This window comes from Heliangelus exortis, chromosome 2, assembly GCF_036169615.1.
Source record: "Heliangelus exortis chromosome 2, bHelExo1.hap1, whole genome shotgun sequence".
Classification (NCBI taxonomy): Eukaryota; Metazoa; Chordata; class Aves; order Apodiformes; family Trochilidae; genus Heliangelus; species Heliangelus exortis.
In genome coordinates, this window is record NC_092423.1 from 28,921,997 (window position 1) to 28,944,927 (window position 22,931).

General features: G+C 34.7%; 1 protein-coding gene across 4 annotated transcripts in view; it reads right to left on the reverse strand.

Annotated features, from left to right (window-relative positions):
* The window catches only part of DGKB (diacylglycerol kinase beta), a 327,271-nt gene that overhangs the window by 236,609 nt on the left and 67,731 nt on the right, over window positions 1–22,931 (reverse strand). For all 4 annotated transcript variants that reach the window (XM_071735359.1, XM_071735357.1, XM_071735360.1 and 1 more), the window contains 7 exons: window positions 17,370–17,523; window positions 14,513–14,548; window positions 12,919–13,059; window positions 10,587–10,636; window positions 9,634–9,708; window positions 9,002–9,121; window positions 1,292–1,409 (listed from right to left, as the gene is read on the reverse strand). In XM_071735359.1, coding sequence (XP_071591460.1) covers window positions 1,292–1,409; window positions 9,002–9,121; window positions 9,634–9,708; window positions 10,587–10,636; window positions 12,919–13,059; window positions 14,513–14,548; window positions 17,370–17,523 — 694 coding nt within the window. The remainder of the gene's footprint in view (window positions 1–1,291; window positions 1,410–9,001; window positions 9,122–9,633; window positions 9,709–10,586; window positions 10,637–12,918; window positions 13,060–14,512; window positions 14,549–17,369; window positions 17,524–22,931) is intronic.

Genomic DNA, 22,931 nt, shown 5'->3' on the forward strand with positions numbered 1-22,931 from the left:
TCAATAAAGCTGTACAGGCAGAAAGGTCCTGATCACCTGTGATGGGCCATCTTTCATATCAAAAATGGAGGAAGTAACTTACACTAAGAAACTGATTAATTTATCAAAAAGAAGAATGAAAGGTGGGTTGATACTATCAAGAATGCAGTGGGTACTGAAGATCTCATTAATCTAATGGAGCAGGCGATAACACGAACCAATCACTGGAACCATCTACCAGACACATTCAAATCAGAAAATAGGTCTTTGTTAAAAGAAAAGATGATTAATCATTGGAACACAATACAAAAGATATGGATCATCCATCTATTGAAATATTCAAACAGACAAGATCTCTTTTGGCAAGATTTGGTTTTTCAAGATACAGGTTATGAGTTGATCAAATACAGATTATTAGCAGATACATAGATATAATTCATGGAACTGAACTGCAGTAACAGCATTTAATAGCCTAATGAAGAATCAGTTAGATGCAGTAGTTATTCTGTGTCTCTTTACCTAAAATTCTATAGTCAATTAATCTGTGAAATGATGGCAAAAGTGAGATTTATGATTACAAACCAAGTAAACATACTAAAATACAGGCATTCAAAAAATTTGATTTCTGGGAAAATGGGATTTTACCCTTCACAATTAACAAAACAAGAATCCTGTGAAAATAATTTTATTAAAAAATAGTGCTTGTCAAGTTGATGCTTATTAAATAGATACGGGTAGTTGTTAGTAAATATGAAAGAATTAGCAAAAATACAGAGTTTAAACATAATCATGATACTTGCTGGAAGAATTAAAAAAGAAAAGAGAGAAAGAGAGAGAAGAAGAAAGGAAGGGAAAAGGGAAGGGAAGAGGTAAGGGAAAAGGGAAGAGAAAAGGGAAGGGAAAAGGGAAGGGAAAAGGGAAGGGAAAAGGGAAGGGAAAAGGGAAGGGAAAAGGGAAGGGAAAAGGGAAGGATAAAGGGAAAAGAAGGAAAAAGGGAAGGGAAGGAAAAAGCAAAGGGAAGGAAAAAGCGAAGGGAAAGGAAGGAAAAAGGAAAGGTAAAAGGAAAGGTAAAAGAAAGCAGGCTCCAAGGGGAACAATTATCCCTCAAACAACAGTTTTGAAAGCCCATATGCTGAAAAGTTAAAAAATGGAAGTTTTGAGTGCTCAAGCAAATAAGACAATGGAGGAGACACCATTGTGCTCCAAACCATGGGTTTGTGCCGGGAAGCTTCTAGTTCTTTGATATGCATCAAGTACAACATTTCTAGCATTAGACATGAATGCAAATGGACACTGAAATGCTTATACTCACAAGAACAGCAGAGACCTTGCTTGCCTACTCCGATTAGCATGTTCAAACAAAGATTACAGTAGGCAGGCTTGTTAAAGTGTTTCAGTCTCCATACGTGCTGCCCATCATCTTTCACATTCTGCACAGAACATAAAAGAAACAGATTTCACTTAATAAGATAAACAATGAAATATACAAGTGCCAATAAAAATTGGAGATTAACTCGGGAACATAAAAGACAAGCTGTTACTTCATTTAATACCCTGCATCAGATCACAGTATAATCATTCTAAATACACAGGCAACAATATAATAAAAAATTCTACAGTAGCTCATGGACATTGATATGTTTCAAAAAACAATTCAGAAATAAACTCCAGGCTGCAACACAATGCTGCAATAACTCTAGCCTGACAGTAAATTATAACAAGTATTAGAACCAACTAAAATTTGTTCTAGACTATTTCTAAAAAGAAAGGTCCTGCAGGTTATAAGTTAAAAGTCCCAAAAATGAAGAACAGAAAAGATTTCTTTAAGCTACAGATATATTCTTAATGACTCTTGGAACTAAGGAAATGTATTTTATATGTGAAGTGGGAAATCTAAACACATTACATTAAGACATTGCATCAGTAGACTGGTCAACTGATCAGCACTTCCAATTCAGGGACCCACTGTGACTCATGCAGACAACTAAAATATTATCATTTACAGTTATGAAAGTAAACTTCCAGTTACATGATTCTCCTCTTCCTTCTTAATGGAATAATACTGAGACCTCACTATTATTAGAAAGATTTTAATTATCTAAGGTTTTGTATTATTAAGGTTTTGTAATGCAATATCACTTTTTTTAATTTTTAAATTTTAAAACAAACATAACATCCAGTGGAACAAAGGCATTTAATGCCTATGGGCTGGAAATGGGCTGCAGAAGTAAGATTCTTCATTGTGTCTTCCTGAAACACTATGTTCTTTCTGGTCATTTAATTTCCAAAAAACAACCTGTCACATAGCTAAAGGAATCCACGTTGACCTTTGGTTCTCAGAAGCCATATCAACACTTGGTTCACATCCAGTTTGATTTCTCACATCAAACTATAAAAATATTTGTCATCATGTGAATACAATATTCCTGACTAGATCTTCAGTAATATGATCGCCTTCACTGACAAGGACTGTCAAGATAGAGTCAGCAGACACAAATTTTAATAAAAATTTAGTTGTGCCCTGTTTAGCATATACTGCATGATTTATGTTCATAACAATCAGTATTGTTCTACCTGAAGATTTGTCTGTTAATGACAAGTCAAAGATAACAAAGGCTTCATCCCTATGGGGAAAAAAATGTGAAAGAAAATCAGCACTCGAAGAAATTAAGGATGTCTGTTTCAAAGCCAGGTCCTAACCTGAACACAAATTTGAACAATTCCTACAAATTACCTAAAATCAAAAGGAACTGAAGGCAGAATATTTTTTTTCCAACTGGGATCAAGCCTAAGTTCCCCCAATACTACCACTAGGAGTACAAATGTCATCTTTGACAGCTGGGTGATGTCTGAGTCCCTTCTCTTCAGAAAGAGCAGGGCAGATGCCTAATGTGGGATTCTCAGGCTGAAAGAGTGTGGAAGTTTTCCAATTTCCCCTGAAGAAGCAGAAATAGATTCTGCAGCTGTGGAGCACTAGAAGCCTGTCAAGCCCCTTCACGACTGGCAGCTGAAGAGGATGTATTTCATTAAATGGAGCTCTGTAACTTCTATTTTTCTTTCCATCTTACACATTCCAAACATTTTTTAAGCATTATTAAACTACTATAAAGTATGTGAGTTTCAAGTCTTCTGAAAGTAGACAATTGCTCATTAGACAATAAAAACCACTTAAATCTTTCTGAGATTAAAAACAAAAACAACAACAACAAAAAAAACCCCAGTAAACAATGTACACTTCCATTTTAACATTACCCAGGTCATCAACAGATACAGTAATAAACCACAAGCACTTAAAATGCAAGACAAACAGCTTTCCTTAGCAAAATAGTTGCTATTTCTGAAAATTGACAAAAATCCATAACTATGCATAAACTTGCCCCTCTTCCACATTAGTTTTGTGTTACTTTTTCCTTTTAATTTTATTTTTAAAGAATGGCCATTACATGCAAATATGTCACTTCTTATTTGAACAGAACATATGGACTAACTTAGCTGGCATTTTCCTTATCAGAAAAACAAACAAGTCTTCATGTGGGTGTTCTGCCAATTAAAACACTTAACTGTTACAGACTGCAACTGATGCAAATCCATTACATAAACACAATGCACTTTTGGAAAGCAGCAAATTAAGTTTTTGCTCTTGTGCGCTGCCAAAAATAAGCAATAAAGGGCTGTATATGATTATGCATGCACATAACTTTTTAAAACACTGCCTAAAAGAAAGAAAAAAAAAAAGACATAATGTGAAACAAAGCCCCCTCAATACAAGTCTTTAAGTATGAATAAAATCCACAATTCTGACACATCAGTGCTTTTACTGACATTTACTCATTTTGCTTCCATAACCTGAGAAAGCTGTGGGTTTTTTTAAAAAAAAGTCATTAGGAAGATCTCAAAGCATGGCAGGTACAGTAAAAATCTCTTCATCACTTCATGATACATCTCTGAAAATGAAAAATTCCATATGGCACACAGAGACTTTAGCACATAATGACAACAGCAACATTTATTTTGCTAACAACAGTTCTCTTAAGTTATGGTCCTGACCCTTCTACCATAGACTTGATTGCCAAAAGGACCTGACCTTAAAAAGCAAGTCAAACAGGAAAATTTTCTATTTTATGCAGTCACAGAATTTAGCTACACATCTATTTTGTTTATTATTAACTTACTCCCTAATTTTTAGATATTTGTAAATAAAAGTAGCCAAAGAGATCTTAAGGTTTCAAACAGAAAACTCAAGATTATAAGACTTGAAATCGCTGATAAATGTTCATCCCAGCAATCATGCCCTCTACAGTGTCTGAAATACCAGCACGCTCAGTCTTCTCTATGAGAAGAGTTAATAACAGGAAACAAAGGATGAAGGATTCTAGCAAGTTTGCTCAGTTATTATTTTGCTACCTAATGATATTTTGCTTTAATTTAAGAAAAATTATTAACATGACTGGAAGGTATTTTTATGAGTTATCTTTGGGTATTGTTCAGTCAGTGGGAAGGTGAGATGAGTGTCCATAAAACCACACGCTCCTTTTTAAAAAAAAGACAGTTCAGTCCTATATTCCTTTGCTGCCCCTCAGCAAAGAATTCATGACAATTTTTGTTTTGGTTTGGTTTGAAGAGAGGGGCTTCTAAGTCTCTTCAGGTTCAACTTGAGAAGGAGTGACCTAATTCAAGACACATGCTAACCAGGAGGACTCCTCACTTCCAAGACATTTTGTGTGTGGCCCCATATGCTGAAGAAAGGGAAATAATAAAATAAAATCACTTCCTCAGCCTCTATCTCTGCATTCACCTGTCTGCTATCCTGATCATCTAGAAATGCTTAAGAAATGACGGCACAGAAAAGGGAGCACAGGAGGGAAAAAATTAATTTGTTTAGACAAGCTTCATAATTAGTCACACTGCCACGGTTCCCTGTCCCTAAATTGGTAGTCACCTGTCACCTCTACAGACTGAAATGCTGCAAGAAATACATTTAAATAATGGCAAAATTGTATACCTGCATGAAACTGTTATACACAGAACATGCCAGAGCTACTCCTGACTTCTCCTAGGCTTTTGTCAACCTTCAGGCAAAAGGAAAGGCAGGGCTGTAGTAAATTAGTTTGCAAAACACTTGCAAAATTTCTTCAAAGAAGTGGGAGCTAGCACGGCATAAAAGTAGACCGCAGTGCCGAAAAAAAAAAAAAAAAAAAAAAAAAAAAGTGCAAAAAAAAAAAAAAAAAAAAAGTGCACTTGTTTAGCAGCTCCTCCTACAAAGTCTCACACAGCATTAACATTACCCCCTCTGCTGGCAATTCCTTGAAATGACACCGGCAAAATAGCTCCTCTTATCCCGAGGGTGACTGCTTCCCAGCTGCTAAGGGGTACAAAAAGGTTCAAGCTACAGCTTCTAGCAGTGGCATGGGTTTGCTCTCTGTACCTATGGAAACAGTAGCATAGGTATGCTACTTCAGCCTTTGAGAAAACTCCCTGACAGGCTTCAGACAGGACTTAATAAGTAAATTAATAAACAAAAAAATCACTGGGGACAACCAAAGACCAGATCTCCCTCATTCCTCACTGAATGAAACGACTACAGAACTGCATAGGCATTAAACAGCCTGAGAGGAACTCCTCGTGGTGCAACAAATCCCATGCCAGACTTAGGAATATTTGCAAGTCTCCCGTTTGGTTGCACTTTCACATACTCAGAGCTCAAAAATTAAGGCAAAGATAAAGTAGTATGCAATATAAGAAGCAGTAGATCCTAAGTATGAATTCACAGTTCAGTATCCCATCTCACATTTAATCAAAGAGGTTAAAAAAAAATCGTTATCTTTTAAATTCTTTGAGTGTAATAACATAATATTTGATGCCTGGGGATCCAAAATAAAATTATAAGAGCATTTCCTTCTGATGTAATTGAAGCGTAGTCATACTTCAACACAGATATGTTCATCTCACTGAGATTCACCCCTATGTAAAAGCTGAAACGGGATGAAAATTACAATAGGTTATTTAAAACAAAGGTGCAGAGGCCTGGTTTCAGATAATTGATGTTGTTACTTGTTCGATTTCCCTCTCACCTTAGGGAAGATTTTGATCAGCTGAGCAGCATCAGATACAGTGCAACCGTGACATCTAGTGGCCAGTGAAGAGGGAACAAAATACACTACCACTTGTGAACTTGTGGTTTTATTTCACTTGTATCATCACTAACAGAGATGATAGTAACGATCTGTTAGTAGCATGGAATTACTTCGGAAAAGAAGTCAACTCCTTTTTATCAGGACAGAGGGGAATAATAGTGTGCAAGTGAAGAACTCCTAGAGAAGAGCAGAAAAAGGTCTTTGTGACTGCTTTAATTAATGGAGAATGAAATAAAAAAGGCCAGACTCTTTGAAGACTTCCACCTTGAAGAAGTAAAATAAATGGCCTGATTGCCATCGTGTATTTGGATGTGCTTTAAGAAGCCAAAATAAATGAAGATTTGATGAAGATTGTGAAAGTTTCAGACTGAAGTGTGACATTCAGAAAAAAACCCTCTACACATACATTTAATGTTAAAAGCTGCACCAGATAAATAACAATTTATACCTTAGTTACCCTAATTAAATTTTTTTCTTCACAAAATTCACAATTTTCATGAGAATTTTTGGAGCAAATTCCATGAAGCTGTCTCAACTAAATACCTCAGAGAAAGAATTATGGATCTTAAAAGTTTAAGCAGGTGCCACTGATTAAGTGGAAGCAGTCATGAAAATACAAATGGATTATATACCTATGCAATTCCAAGGTCTTTTATCTCACAACAAATATCTGAACAGTATGTGCATCATAGTACTACCCTGAATAAAATAAGAACCAATCAAGTTGAGTTCCTTGTCTTAAATTATTTGTTTAGCAGGCCAGTTATCTTGAAAAAGACCAAAATAAAAATTACTTATATCCTGGAATATTCCCAGAGAGAAATTCTCTGTAAGTTCTATCTGCAAAGCAACTCCTCAAGCTTTAGGAAGAAGAGGAAGGTGTAAAACCCAAAAAGATAAACTAAACTGGTTTTACTTCCTCAAAATATGAGACTTACTTAAGAGTCTTTGTCCCTTTATCTTCATGACTCTTAACTGCTCCAGCAGCTTTTCAGTTCATACAGCCACCCCATCCATTTTACTCCAAATTTCAACTAGTAAAAGTGTGTTTATTGATCAGAAAGATATTTTGCATACCATTATATTTTGTCATCCGTATATTTATATCTTTTCAACACATACAGTACTGAGAACACACTTTATGACAGAAACACTGACCTTCTCTGATAGCAGGCTACAGAACTTTTATCACTGTTGATGTATTATTTCCAAAGTAAAACTACACACAGAAAGTTAAATTATTCAATAACTAGTAAAAAATACTCAAAAGGATAATAAAATGTCTGAGAAGATATATTTACATAGCTTCTTTCTAATTACATACCTATTGCTTTAATATAAAAATAAATGTCTACAGATGGATCTGCCTTAATTTATCATGGAACTTAAGGTTTTAAACTTAGAAAGAATGAAGAGTAAACACAAAAGTATTCCCAGAAAATGTTCACTACCTGTCACAAAAGAAAAATCTATGCTGAAAATCACTACCAGTTATCTGCTACACTGATTGCTTGAGAGCATTTGCTGCCGTTTGTTTGGAGTAATTCTTTGGAAATGATGGAATACAGTGTGACAAAGATTTGTTGTTTGATGACAGGGAAATAATTTAATATTTTTGTTACTCAGTCACATAAAGAGAATCAGAAAATTAATACTGACAGCAATCTAAATGTATGGAAAGTTACCCTCAATTCAGATACTTAGCTGGCAATTTGATCAATAAAATTGCACAGGAATTGTAGATATTCTGCTAAACACACTATTTTGTAGATTATTTCCCTATAGAAAGTCTCAGTCTGGCCAGCCTTTGTGAAAATAAAATACTATGGAGCAATTACAGTGGTCTAGGTCTGTCCATGCTATAGCAGTATATGGGAAAAGTAAGTATTATTTATTATTTCACCTCAATATCTGAAAAAGTCTTCAGAAAAAAATTAAACTAAAATGTTTGGGGTTTTGTTTTTTTTTTTTTCAAACAAGAGAAAAGCATTGGGACATATTTTAAGATACATATGCTCAAACTTCTATCAACTACAGGACAGTAGGTGGCACTGGCAGCATGCCACTGGCAGCATTAAAACAGCTGTGTTGAACTGTTATAAAGCTGTTAATATTGCATCTGCCTTATCTTTACTGTGAAGCTGGAGATGGACAGAGCATGATCCTTTTGTACAAGTGCTCTCTTTGATATTGCTACTTTGTTGGTTTTTTTTTTTTTTTAAGGTTCTTCCAGAGATGTAAGAACTATCATCACAGGGATGTAGCATTACAGGACAAGAGACAACCAGCAATAAGTGCTGCTGAAGGAATTCCATATGTGTGTAAGAAAAAAGGTTTTTTCCTTATGAACATTCACCACCAGGACAGGTTGTCCACAGAACTTGTGGAATCCACCTCACTAGAATTCTTCGAGATTCAGCTTGACAGGACCCTGCACTCAGCCTGCACCCTACCTGTAATAAGAGGCTGGACTATGGGATATCTCCATAAATTCCTTCCAGCCTATGTTATTCTGTGACTCAGTCTGGTTGGGCTGCACAATATGACACCATGCTGAGAAGCCTATACATTGCTTCCAGCCAGCTCATACACACACATTGGCAGTAAAAGACTCTTCATAGATTCTACTGCAGCTAAGAATTAACAATATGCTGTTAATAAGACAAATTACTCATATTTTTACAGCTTCCAACTCCTGGGCTGGCTCATTTGTGGGTGCTGCTTCAAACATGTTCATGTACCTCTGACTTTGAAGACATGCTTCTGTTCTTTGCATGCCATTCAGCCATAATGAAGAAAAGCAAAGCCATACAGGCCACAGAGAAACTAACCTGAGGGTCACAGCTGACATGCAAGCAGAAACTTGAGACTCTTATGTTAATACTTACATTCTCTAACCCAAGAAGGACCAAGAGCGGAATTGTTGTCATTCCTCCTTGGATCCACTCTTCTAGAGAAACGGTGCCATCATGATCATAGTCAATTTCTTCCATCATTTCATGAAGAATCTACACAGTTTAAAGAAAAACCTCGTAAGTTCCACATTCCAATATAGAGAGAAGGCATGTGCATACCTCTAAATGTAAATGTAGGGAAAATATTAATTGGATAGCACCTGTACTAAAATGAATACTGACAATTCAGAAAATGAAGCACTGTAGTACTAGTTACATATTATTAGCACCTAAAATTCCCAAACCAAGTTGTGTTCCCTTGTATACTTATTATGTAGTATACAAAGAAGAGGTATTTACTTTTAAGAAATTTTCATGGACAGCTAGTTGTGTTATAAAATTACTTACTACATCCACTGAAAGAAAGCACCTTGAACTGGAGCAAGAATAATTCACAGATCACATTGATTTAGAAAGATTTGTACCAATTAACAGTGTCATAGTGGAGAACAGTCTATTATTATCTCTCTTACTAACATATAGAATCACACATCAACATGAAGTATCACAAAAAGATTAAACAACTCTTGCAACATTAAAAACTTGTGAAAAAAATCAATCCTTACTGGACTCAGTTCAGTAATATCCCATTCAAGGTACTCTGCAACATGCATCATTTGAGCAATGATATTTTCCAGCTCCTGCAGATGAAAGAACCAAAACATTTAACACAATACGATACAGACAAATTCTACTGCAAGCAACTTATAATTAAAATACATTGCATTCAGTGGCACTGCTTCACCAATGTTCCTAATAAAATATTTCACCAGTGTTCCCCCCCTTTATGCTGGAATTTGTCCCCTCTTAGGTAAATCCACTTCAGTAGCAAAGCATCAGGCATGGACAGCAAACCATGCAGGGAGGTGAACCAAGCTGCAACCAAAGGACAGCCACTGTGTTGAAAAAAGTAGTAGATTCTTTTTAGTTGTTCAGTTATTGTTTTCATGATATGAAGTTCACCCTGTGACATAATGACACAAGGTCTTTTAAATTCTAGCCCCGTAACAAACTATTTTTGACAGCAATTTTATGACTCATAATTTTATAACGGAAATAAGGAATAAAGTAAAGGGTATTAACTAATACAGAGATGTTCTCTTATCATTACAGTGTTGGAATTTTTTTTGATCACCTATCACTAGTGCTTTTCCGTATTACTATACACAATTTCCTCTTCTAATCAAACCTTTACACGCATCTCCTAGCAGCATACTAGAATTTTAGGAAGCATAATAATGTGTCCCCTACAGTAACATGATTAAAAATCAGAAGACTATAGAACAGGACTCCATGACAACCGTGTCAGCATTTGAAAATGTGTAGTCATAGAAGCTTAATGGAAAAGAAAACTCAAGAGTTATTTTCAAAACGGGTGACTTGTTATTGAATATAGTTTATAGTTTATACCGCTTCTATTAATTCAGGGAAAATATAAACTTGATTTGGATTATTGTCATTTTGGACACGTATGTCATTATGCCAAACTCATGAAGTTGATTAAAACACATAACATTACCGAACTATCCAGGTATCCATTCCCATCTGTATCATATAAGCGAAACATAACTAAAAAGTAAAGAAAAAGGGAGAGAAATTCAGCTAGAAAACTGAGTAGCAACATTATTTCATTAAAAAATAACACTAAAAACAAAACATAAAACAAACAAACCTGAGTTTCAAAAAAGAAAAACCAATAACATTTTCTTGTAAAGATCACACTAATGGTTGACCCAGCAAATAATTCATATTATGTGACAGGTTCACTCAACAACTCCCTTGCCTCCAACAAAACATATTAGCAGGACAGTGCAATTGCACCTTTTCCACATATTCAGTCCAACAGCTCATCTGTGAAATTCATCTCTGAAAGATGACTTGGATTCATGCTACGTCGTATGGAGAGGCCCTTCTCTGCCATCTCACCAAACACAGGATACACACAATTGGTCAAGCAAATTTTGATAAGCCTCCTTACTACCCTGCTCCCTTAGCTGCAGCTATCTTTATTCAGCAGTGATATTCCTTAAGAAATGCTTTCTGACCCACAAAATGAAAAAGTAGAAGAATTTAAAGAATCTAATTTGATGAATCTAATCAAGCAAATACAACAATAAACATTCCTTACAGACTGCCAGGATAAATACTCCCAGGACTTGAATTATTTGATCAATTTGAAAATACAATATATAAATATTCCAAATATTTTGGAGAGCTACCCAGACAAAAAGAGATGCATTTTGACAATATCCAGAAAGAATATACACCTTCGAGTTTTATCATTACTTGATTCCAGCCACAAGAGTGAGTATGTCTACCATTATCAAGATATTTCATAGCAGCTTACTCAGCTAATCATTTACTGCATCAGAGAGCAGAGGAAAAAGAAGCTTGGAGCTTATGCTGGAATACTGTTAAAAGGCTAAAGCTGAAAAACAAAAGCCTATTAATATCTCACTCTTCATCCATAGTTTCTGGGAGAGTCTGTCGGAGTTCTGAAAAAGTTCTCATTTCAATCCCCTCCCAGATCTACTTTCTAAAGAGTAAGAGGAGAGCCCATGTACAGGTGGTTCCATGACCCAAGCAATCCACTTTACAAATTCTCTTACAGGATGTTTTTGGAAATGTAACATATTCAACAACAAACAAGCCCCATCCATTGGATCCACAGAAAATGTTACAATCAAATAAATTCTGCAAGCATAGCTTATCACAGTTTTCAGGAAACAATATAATGAGAAGTGAGAAGAAATTCTTTGCAATTAGAAAGTCAAGTTCAGAAAGAATTTGAGTATTTTTATCCCATAGCAAAACATATTTAACTGTTACATGGAATGCTTTGCTTCACTTATACATCCCATCTTAATTCCAAAGCTGATCATCTAGCAGTGAGGAAAGAAGGTACATAATCATAATATACCTCTCTACTACTTCAGCAACTTTTGCCACTATATCACACTGCTCCTAAGAGCTGTAAGATGGAAAAAAAATTACTGTAGTACATTGTTTCAAGCTACAAAGATACATTATTCAATAGTTATAGACTAAGACAACCTATGAAAATGTATTTCTTTGCCAGTGAATTGCATAGCAGAAATATTTCTGTGTAAACCAACAGTTAATACTGAAAACCTCCAGAGACTTCCTGTCACTGTCCCTGTTAGCATGCCTTCTACCTAAGCTGCTCAGAGCATAACAGCTAATATTATCTGGCAAAGGTACCATTAAGCATTCACAGTTTCCATAGGGATGAATCACTGAATCACTCAGTGATAAAGTTCAAATCATTTGGTTCTCCTTCCTCCTACTCTGTGATTTTAATGCACTGGTTGTGGGGAAAAAAAAAAAAAAAAAAAAAAAAAGGCAATGAAAGCAAGTTTTAGCATCTCCCTGATCTCTACCCACACCAGAGTAGTGCTTACTACATTTTTTTTTCCTCTTTAACATGAAGCAGTCATTTAAAAACAGACATTAGCATAATTATAACTGTTTCACCTCTGTAGCAAATGAAGTCTCTCTAATTACATATATACTAGGTAGTGAAAAGGCTCAATCTGTGCTCTTGGCTAGACTGAAAAACTACTGGTATGGTATGCAATCTCTTTTCTATTCATACCCTGCTAAATATTCATGTTCTTGCTGATCTACACACTCTAGGAGAAAAAACCAACAAAATTACAAAAAAAATTGAATGCAAACTACAGAGCCCAAGGCAACCAATGAAGGTGATTCTCCATCATGTGAGACCCCATCTGGAGTACTGCCCTAAACTCTGAAAATTTAGAAACAGAATTTTTAGTAACATGTTGAAATAAATATATAAAATGAACTTTAAAAAAAAATGAACGTACATTCTAGTTTGTCTTCAGGTCTTCCTCTTTCTAGCAGAGACAAATAGCAAACAATATCTTTCAGCTGGATTGCATCTGGTAAATGTAAGTTGGCAGGAGTAGAAGGTCGAGATGTAGAAGTACCTTTGTTGAGTCTCAGACCTGGAAATAACACATCACTTTTGTTACTCTTTACATATGATAAAAGCAGAAAATGAAAACATCTCTCTGGTATACATCCATCTTCATTTTATCTGACTCTCAGATGAATTCTTGAGGTAAATATAAATGTAAAGTTTTAACAATTTATGTGCATAGTTTATCCAGTAAAGGGAGATTTAAAATGATAGTGAGGATTTTAAAATATAATATGGATAAAGTAAACCATTGGGAAAAAAAAAAAAAAAAGGAGAATTAAATTATGAGAATTACATAACACTTTTTGTTGCTTGTGTTGATCTGATGTCTCTGAACTACACAAAGAACTGGTGAATATATTTACTCAGCTTCATTAAAAGTTAAAGTATTAAAACAACCCCTGCCCAACACTGCATCGTTTTCTTGTTCCTATAACTAATAGACTGACATCAGCTATACTAATTAAAGATGTTTTAGTGTCAAAAAAGCCTCTGATAATACCCAAATGTGTTGTCTTCCCAAAAGCACACCAGATGTGTCAGAGCAATACATATTTAAAACATGAAGCCTCAGCTACAGAATACCATGAAAATAAACACAGAATTCAAAATATAGTCATCATCACTCAAACATTGTGATGAAGAGAAGTTCCAGTGTACCACTTGTACTCCAAGACTTTTGTTTCAATAGGACATGACTGTGTTCTGATGATATTGCTGAAATCTGCAGGGCCAATAAATAGAGGGAAAAAAGGCGAAGAACAACAGAACACAGAAAGCAGAACAAAAGATTTCCTCACAAGTTTATTGCATTTCTTCATGACTTTAGTGATGTTAAAGATGAAGCTTTACTAGAGCTTTACTAATTATTTTCCATAATTAGTTCAGAACAGATTCACCATTATACACATATCCTGCACACATAATTTGTCTCATCCACCTGTCTTGGACAGGTTAATTACTGTAGAAAATTGAGCACAATTCTTTTGGTTTTTTCTTCCCTTTTTTTTATGTTGAAAATCTTCATTATCATCTGAAAAAATTTTCAATGATCTACTGGAATACACATGTTAAAAATATAGTAAAAAAGAGCAAATTGGCATGCATAAAATATATCTTTGAATCAAGTTGTTATTTATGGTTTTAGGAAGATAATAAACACTAAAAGTAAATATTTACATGAATAAAAAAATTGAATAAGGTAATGTTGTAGTAAACAAGCTTGCATATCAGCTACGTGTCCTTAAATTAAGACATTGTAAAATGCTAATCAATGAAGATGTTAGCTTCAATCACAATTTACACAAATGGTTCCTATTCAAGTCTTATATGAGTCTAACAAGCAGAATAAAAAGTACTGTAGAAGTTGGTATAATTAAAAAAACGTATAGTCTTGAAATCCAAAAGAAAAAGCATACAAATTCATAGGTATCTCGTTAACTTGTCATCATCTACAAGGTACCCGTGCTGCTGCTTACCTGGCATCTGTTTCCATCTCTCTTCAGACACCTTAACTGAAAATACAATTCATAAACAGATATGAGTTGATCAAGTGTCACTAAGTACAAAGCAGAAACATGGCAGAGAGATTTATGAACCCTGCCACTTTCCTTGAGACCTGCTCTAGCTCTTGAGTACCCTTTTGTTTCCAAGAAGAATGTATCTGACAATTTTTCCCCACTATGGCCAGTTTTTTTCATTATTGATAACACTTAAAAATTACTTGACATGCTAAAACAAAAGTTTACATAATTTTAATTTGCACATCAAAACGTACCAATGAGCCCTTTTTCCCTTTAAATGCTTCAAATGATAAGGACCTAATATCCAGGTGAAATCCCATGGAACTGAATGACAAGAACAGCATATTTACAAACACCAATAACTTGCACGAGGTGAATAGAATTGCCTCTCTGAACATGCTTTGGATATAACAATTTATCAAACAGTCCTGGTATGACAGTAAATACATATGGAAGACTACTAATCTGGTGTGATGTTACATTATTTCTGAAGTCTTTACTAACAGAAAAAGATGCAAATTAACTACTAACTGGGAAAAGTGAGTGAAGGAAAGAAAAAAATTTAGGAGACAGCATTAGAGTAAGAAACTAACATACAGTTTAAACAACAACAACAATAATAATAAACACAATATCAATAAAATCAATAATATGAACAACAACAATAATGAAGAATTTTACCACACATAAGAATAATATTTACTAGAAACAACCGAAAAAGTGAAAGTGAAGAAAGCCAAATATGTCCTATCCCAGGCAGAATTTACCAGATGTCACCACTGCTACCTATGGAGTGTCAAAACCACAGAATATAACATCAGAATGATAAAGACTTTTTTTAAAAAATATCAGTCAGTCAACATAAGATAAAAAGCAGTGCCACTAAATGGCAGATGCTATTGGAGTTATCAGGCAAAAAGTGTTAAAAGTGTAAAAGATTTCAAACTTCGTGGCTGGTACCATGCTTGATGCTACTCATTGATGAAAACAGGACAAAAACTTCAATGAAAAATTGTAAGCAATGACAGTGGAAATGAAGTTGTGATGCTGCTGAGACTGCTGCAATAGAATCTATATTCATATTAAAAAAAAAAAAAAAAAATCCAATGCTGAAGACTTTTGACATCCAAAATGCACCCTGCAATAAAAATGCATTTTGACGTTTCCTTCAGGATTCTGTTGCAAAGCATTCTTAAGGGCAAGAGACTGAATCACTGGCCTAAATGACTTGCCCAAACCAGTGATAAGTCATTCAGAGCTGTAATTGGGAACAGAAGGTTTTGAATACTCCACCCAATGGATCACACTATAGTCTACTATGCCTTCTGCTCTGCACATGGAACCAGTTTTGATAACTAACAACAGCCCAAGAAGTAGGAAATGTACTGTTTACAAGGCAGATATTGGTGGAAGGAGATAATGCCCATGGCAGTTCTGATTAGAAACTATAAAAAAAAAGATACCGGAAGAATTCAATTCAAATGAAAAAAAATTAAAAATTATATGAAGACTCATACCTTCAATGTGGTAAGCAAGCTCTGCTAGCAGAAATTCTTTTCTCAATTAAGTCTAATTAGAGTTAATGACCATTATTTAAATGCATTATAAGATAATAGAAGACAATAATGTAATATAGTTTTGTTTGTTTCTTTGTTTGGTGGTTTTTGCCAGGAAATCTAAAGCTAGGAAGCGGAAGGAAGAGTAACTGTAAACTTAAATAAAGAAAAATAATTGAAACCCATCTGTTTAACACAGTTGAGAATGGCATGCACTAAAAAGAAAAATTCTGATGAGACTCAGTGGATGTTATCTGAAAGCCTGTAATTAGTATTGTCCACTGAGGCATTTATGGAAATCTAGTGCTCAATATCTTCAAGAAAATATTGTATTTCAGCTAGCAGTACTTGTACGAGAGCACTTCTGAGTTGCAATTTGAAGGCACTTAATCTTCATATAAAGAATTTAAGTGATTAAGTACCCATCAAACCATTTGGTTACTTTCTTTGAGTACTTGATTATCCCAGGTGTTCAAAACATGCAACTTATTTCATTAAATTAGTCTAGCTGCTTCTTTTCTTCTAGGTCTGGATTTTGACTGAGTGCCTGAATTGCTTAAGTTCTAAATCAAATATTTCAAGTTAAGAGGGTAACATTGAATTTCCTTTGCAAATAATTTTATAAAATGTTGTGAGTTTACAATTTTTAATACTATTTTGCATGGGAGTATTTTAACATGTTTTGTCCTCAAAACTAAAAATCACTTTTAATAAAAATGTTCAGTTTAGTATGAAAATTTTAAACTGCATTAAAGATCCTTACACTGTGAAAAGAAATACTGCTAACAGCTACAGGACATTTAAATATCAGTAACTGATAAGGATGCAGGATTGCTAATAATAGTATCATACCTAAACAATTAAAACAATCAGCAGTCACTGGGAAGAGAAACTGTACAGCATCAGCAGGAGCCCCCTGCATGAAGCTCTGAGAATTTCTAAGTGTTTTTACAGTAGAGAAGGCAGCAAAATTATGTAACCTAATTAGCAATCTAATTAGCATTAACATGACAAAAACTGTCCACTTGGTGTCTCAGCTGTATCATTATTGTGAATTACATAGAAAAAGTATTGCACTTCCATTTCTTTTCACAGTATTTCTTGTTCACGATTGAGTTGGATTCCAACTTCACGAATATCAGAACTAAAGAACAAATACATATAGTTAAGAAGTCCACTTGTTTACAGAAATTAGAAGTAAAATAGCAGGGGGAGGAAAACTTGAGCTCTTATATTGTTGTGGTTTTATTACTTACCTCCAGAAAGGTGCTGGGGTTTGTTTTTTATTAATGGGCTGCAGTGAGAGATTTTGTTGCTAAATGATGTAAAAAGATGTTCAATGAAATCATCTGGTAACTCTGCTTCCAGAAAAGTCTTCATGAAAAGCTTGAACCCCTCTAAATCAATTGTCTAGAGTGGAAAAAAAAATAAAAGTATTTTGAATTGTTCATTTTGCAAAAACTTTCATACTACTCCATCAAATAAGTATTCTGTTAGCATAAACTTTAGACTGTCTTTCTTTGAAAACTCCGATTTCTAAAGCTATAGCAGGAATACCTACTATTAAAAATGACTCATTACTGAATTAAGTATTACTTTGAAAACTCTCAGTGTTGCTGCAATAGCTCTGAGCACAGTGTAAGACAGCCCAGAGTAAATTTAGAGCAGTTGTTTCAGGACCCCAAAACTAAGTCCCATGATCTCTAGTTTTGTGGGTAGAATATGGGCTAAACAGCACACTCAAGACTGCAACCAAAGGTACTCGTGGAGCTCATAGGGATGGACCTAGCAAGTCTTAGCTTTTCCTAAAATTAGGCAAACAGCAAGCAAGAGATTTTTGAAAGCTTAATTCAGGGCATTTAATTTAATTCAATTAATCAGTTCTGTATTTTCCTAGGTGGCAACACATTTTCCTGGTATATGTCAAAGAGAAACTAAACACCTTCTCTTAAATTGGTTCTAATGGTCAAATAAGAGTGCTGAAAAACACAACAGTTGTTGATCTGAAACTGTTGTCACTCAGTTAATTTGGTTTTGCTTTTGCCAACAAGGTAGGAGCTGATTAATGAAATGTCACTGCTGATTTTTCCTGGTAAGACAGCATTGTCTGTTTTAAGCAATAAAATGAATCATAGAATCATAGATACAATTTGGAAGGGACACTTTGGTCAGAAATTTTTCTCTCTCTGCCTCTTTTTTGGTTTTTTTGTATTTTTTTTTATATGTATGAGATTTAGAGATTTTATATACACATGAAGTAATGTGTTGTTCATTAAGGCCAAGATCTAACTGCCCCAGGGTACTGTTTTAAACATGTATCACTGTCCTTAGGAGGGACCAACAACACAGACTTCAAAATCTGACTGATCTTCTGCAAGTCATTATTACGAATGAAAACTTGGCATGAGGGTATCTACAATGAGCTTCTCATCCACAACACCTCATTCAGAAAGAAGCTCAGTGCAAACAATTAAGGCCTTACCTATCATACACAAAACTAGCACAGACAAAAATAAAAAAAAGTCTCCCCAAGGCTCAAGCTGGGCAAAACCATGGAAATAATCAACTTGGACATGGACTCACTGTCTTTGTCTCATCGTAGAGTTTCAGCCACTCTCTTCACTTTGGCAAATCATACACTGTTTGACTCATGCTACAAACATTATGTTTTTTCTCAATAATAAAGTCACTGACATTTAATTCACTGGTTATAAACTATGAAACCATAATAGCTAAAAGATTTGTATCAGCATCCAAATAAATAAGTTATTACCTTATACTATAGAAATATATTTTTTTTATCTGCAAGCATAACAGTATGAAGTTGCTTTCTGAGCCAGCAATTTGTGGCTGTATCCCAGAAAGCCAACTTTATCCTGGACTGCATCAAAAGAAGTGTGGCCAGCAGATCAAGGGGGGTGATTCTCCCCCTCTACTCTGCTCTTGTGGGACTCCACCTGGAGAACTGTGTCCAGTTCTGGAGATGGAGCTACTGGAGCCAACCCAGAGGAGGGCCACAAAGATGATCAGAGGGCTGGATCATCTCTCCCATGAAGACAGAGTGAGATAGTCAGGGTTGTACAGCCTGGAGAAAAGAAGGCTGCAGGGAGACCTTATAGCAGCCTTCCAGTACCTGAAGGGGACCTACAGGAAAGCTGGGGAGGGACTTCTTAGAAGGGCATGGAGTAATAGGATGAGGGTTAAGGGTTTTAAAATGAAAGAGGATGATTTAGTTTAGACATTAGAAAGAAATTCTTCACCATGCTGGTGGCAAGACACTGGAACAGGTTGCCCAGGAAAGTTCTGGATGCCTCATCCCTGGAAGTGCTCAAGACTAGATTGGATGGGGCTTTGAGGGGAAAAAAAAAATAAAAAATAGTGGGTGGTGGTTCAATAAGGTTGTTCTACAGTGAGACTGTGAGATTTCTTCAGCTGAAAGTGCTTTGTCCTCTGCTCTAACATGCTCTGATCTAAATTCCATCTTCCCCCAGGGAAGCAGTAACATTCATATAGCCAGAGTTCAGACACTGCATATCCAAAAGCTTTTAAATGATGCTGAAAGTTAGTTAGGAGTTGGTAAGTGACTTGAATACACATCAGAAATGTTTATCATAGCCCAAAATGCATATGCAAAACCACATGCTGTATCAAAAGAATGTGCAGCAACAGTCATGGCTAAATTAAATCTATGCATAGAGATATCTAGCCTGTGATTAAATAGTTGCCTACGTGGAAAAAAATAACAATAAAAAAATCATTATTTTATTACTCTATAGCTGAAAAACAATTTTAAGACAACCTAAGACACTAGGTAGAGATTATCCTATTAGAAATGAGATCTGAAGTAATGAAGTCATTTCTGGATTTTTTTTTTTCTCAAATGTATATATAGTAAATAACAGAACTGAGCTAGATAAAAGCAGATCTAGGAGTAGATTAGATTACCCATCTAGATTTTCAGTGAAAAAAGGGGTGAACTTTTAGAAAATGGATCAGTTTAAATTACTTTCTGTGCTTTCTCTATCATTCCACTCCCACTGTAATATAGATATTACATAGCTGTAGAAAAATTGAACCATTTCTTAAATCCTGTGAGGACCACTGTAGAAGAGTTACAGGTGTTAAGAGTTATTACCACCAAGCAGAGCTTTTAGTATTGAGTATGTATCATTTACAACAGAACACTTAAAGGTGCAAAACATCCGTCCAGCTTAATTTGAAATAACATTCACAGAAGACATCACAACACATAATGTTATGAACATTTCTCTATTCTGCAATTATACATTTTGCTTCTTTCCTCTTAATATTTTACCTTTTTAAAAATACAAAAATGCTTCAGCAAGTAAAGAGTCTTCCTCTGATTACCAGCATTTTTCCTCAACCCCAGCTACTTTTCAAAGAAGCCACACAATGTATTGGTAACCAAAAAATACAAAAAAAAAGGAAAGTACAGGACCTTAATTTTCTACACTAACATGGATCATGGTCACTATGCTATGTAAACCTCAATGTCTTCCTTTTAAATCTTATTGTCACATCAAATGCTAGTACAGTTTGAAAATAATTTATTTCTGTTCATGAATTGCAAGCATTAATTAAGCAGTTCAGATCAATAATACCAGCATAATATTTAAGTAACAATGATGGGTGTTATTTTCTTAAGCATACAGGTTAAGAGCTTAATTTTCAACAGTTGCTTGGCTTTTAGAAGCTCCAATTGAATTCAAATGAACCTGAGATAGAAGGATTTAGCATTTCAGAAGGTATTTTCCATTACATTACCCAAGCCAGGGGATGAGAGCTTGAGAGGATGTACCAAACTGACAACAATTTACCTGGCATATGAATCCATTAATTCAATTTCATAAGAGACTATCAGGGCATAGGGAGATTATAGTCACAAGTTTAGGGAACTCAAGGAAATTTTCGAGATAAAAGGGAGATATGGAAGGACATAGATAAATCAGCCAATTGTTATTCAGAGAAACATGAAAGAACTTTCAAATCCCTTGGCCTAATTTTTTTGGGGTGGGCTGTGAAAATAAAAATCTGTGCTGCTTCAGCTTTGATAAGAAAGGTACCAAAAGCCTTGCCTGAAGGTTAGAGAGAGATAGGTGGTTTTATACGAATTATATATCACTGAATTCCCCTTTTTATACTTTAATCAACTGATTCACCAACCTTACTGGAACTCTTTTTCTTATACTTTACAAAAATGAACCTGATAAAACACAACTTTATAAATCTTTATAATCTTCTATATTATTAGGCAATAAAACTTCATTTGGCAATGAAACATTCTGATATAAGCCCAGAGAAATAGACATTAAAAAATATGATTGAGTTAAATAATTTAAACAATAACATCAATATAAAATTAATTTAATACTATTTTATTATACTATTTTACTGTTCTTAGTATGATTATTTCCTATTCATACATTTTATCACTCTTACCCATTACCTGAAATTGAAAACCTCCCTAAAAACTTCTATATCCACCTTGGGAGGAAAGGAAAGAATAAAGGACAGATGACATAAGCAAAACTGCACATTTTTAACTTTTAAATTTTTTTTAGTAAATAAAATGAGTAAACCATTAAACATTTTTTACCTTTACTTAAAGCAAACATGAAACTGGACTCAGGATGACACAATGCAGAGGAAAATTAAAATTACTTTTGAGAAATTTCAAGCACATCTAAAGGCTACTTGCTTGCAGCAGCTGCCAGATTCTATTAAGGAAAATAGTGATGAAACACACAAGAGGAGATTTTACTGAGTTTAAAGAATAATCCGCCCTCAGTGGAAGAACTGAGGCATGATCTAAAGGAAAATCCCTCCACAGAACATTGTATTTCTCTATTCTCCAGTTGCTAAAAGCTCCTGTGAAACTCCTTACTGGCTTTGACCTTAATAGCATTCTGAGATGGTTTTGTATTTTTCTATCACAATACATTTGAAAAGCAAATTCTGTGGAAAAGTCTTCAGCCTGGGCTTCTGCATCTCAGGAACCTGCGACTAGTGTATCCTTCTCAATATACCACAGGAAATCTTAAAACACAACAGTAAGCATACATTAAAAGACACATACAAACAAATTACAATAATTGAAGTAGAGAAAAATTTTAATAAGGATTCTTGAATGCAAAGAGTTAAAATCCAACAAGAGACTTAAATCCTGGCAACTGACAACATAGATAAATTACGGTTTTCAGGATAAACTACATTTTCCAAGAGTTTCCAGTATAACACTGATCACATTGACTAAAGAATTCTCAACTGTAAAGGAACAAAAATATTAAAAACTAATCTTGGATCTTTATACATATTAAAAATCTTCCTCTATTCACAGTTAACAAAGAAGTCTGGTATTTTTTGCTCCTGTTACTACACAGAATACTAAAAAACTGACAATCAGGAAACCACTATTTTCTGTAGCACTTTCAGGGTTGTATGCACATTTCTTTGCAGTTATCCCATATTTCTCATAGATTTGTGATGAGAAGCTTTTCCCCTTACTAATAACACTATTATTGATATAAGAGTTCTATTATGTTACTTCTCTTTCTACTCTACACCAATGGCATAAAGCAGAGCTCTTACTTCCCTCTATTTTCTTTTGAATCCCAAATTCCCAGAATATGAGAGACTCCAAAGAAAAAGAAATGGATGTCGCTCTATGCTTAATATGCTTTAAAAAAAATTCCAATTACTATGATAAGAGTTCTGTTTCTTCTCAGGCACTCACTGATAAGTACATTACACTAATTTAGTGCTAGAGGGTGAGTCTCTAAATCTCATTTAAAAAAAAA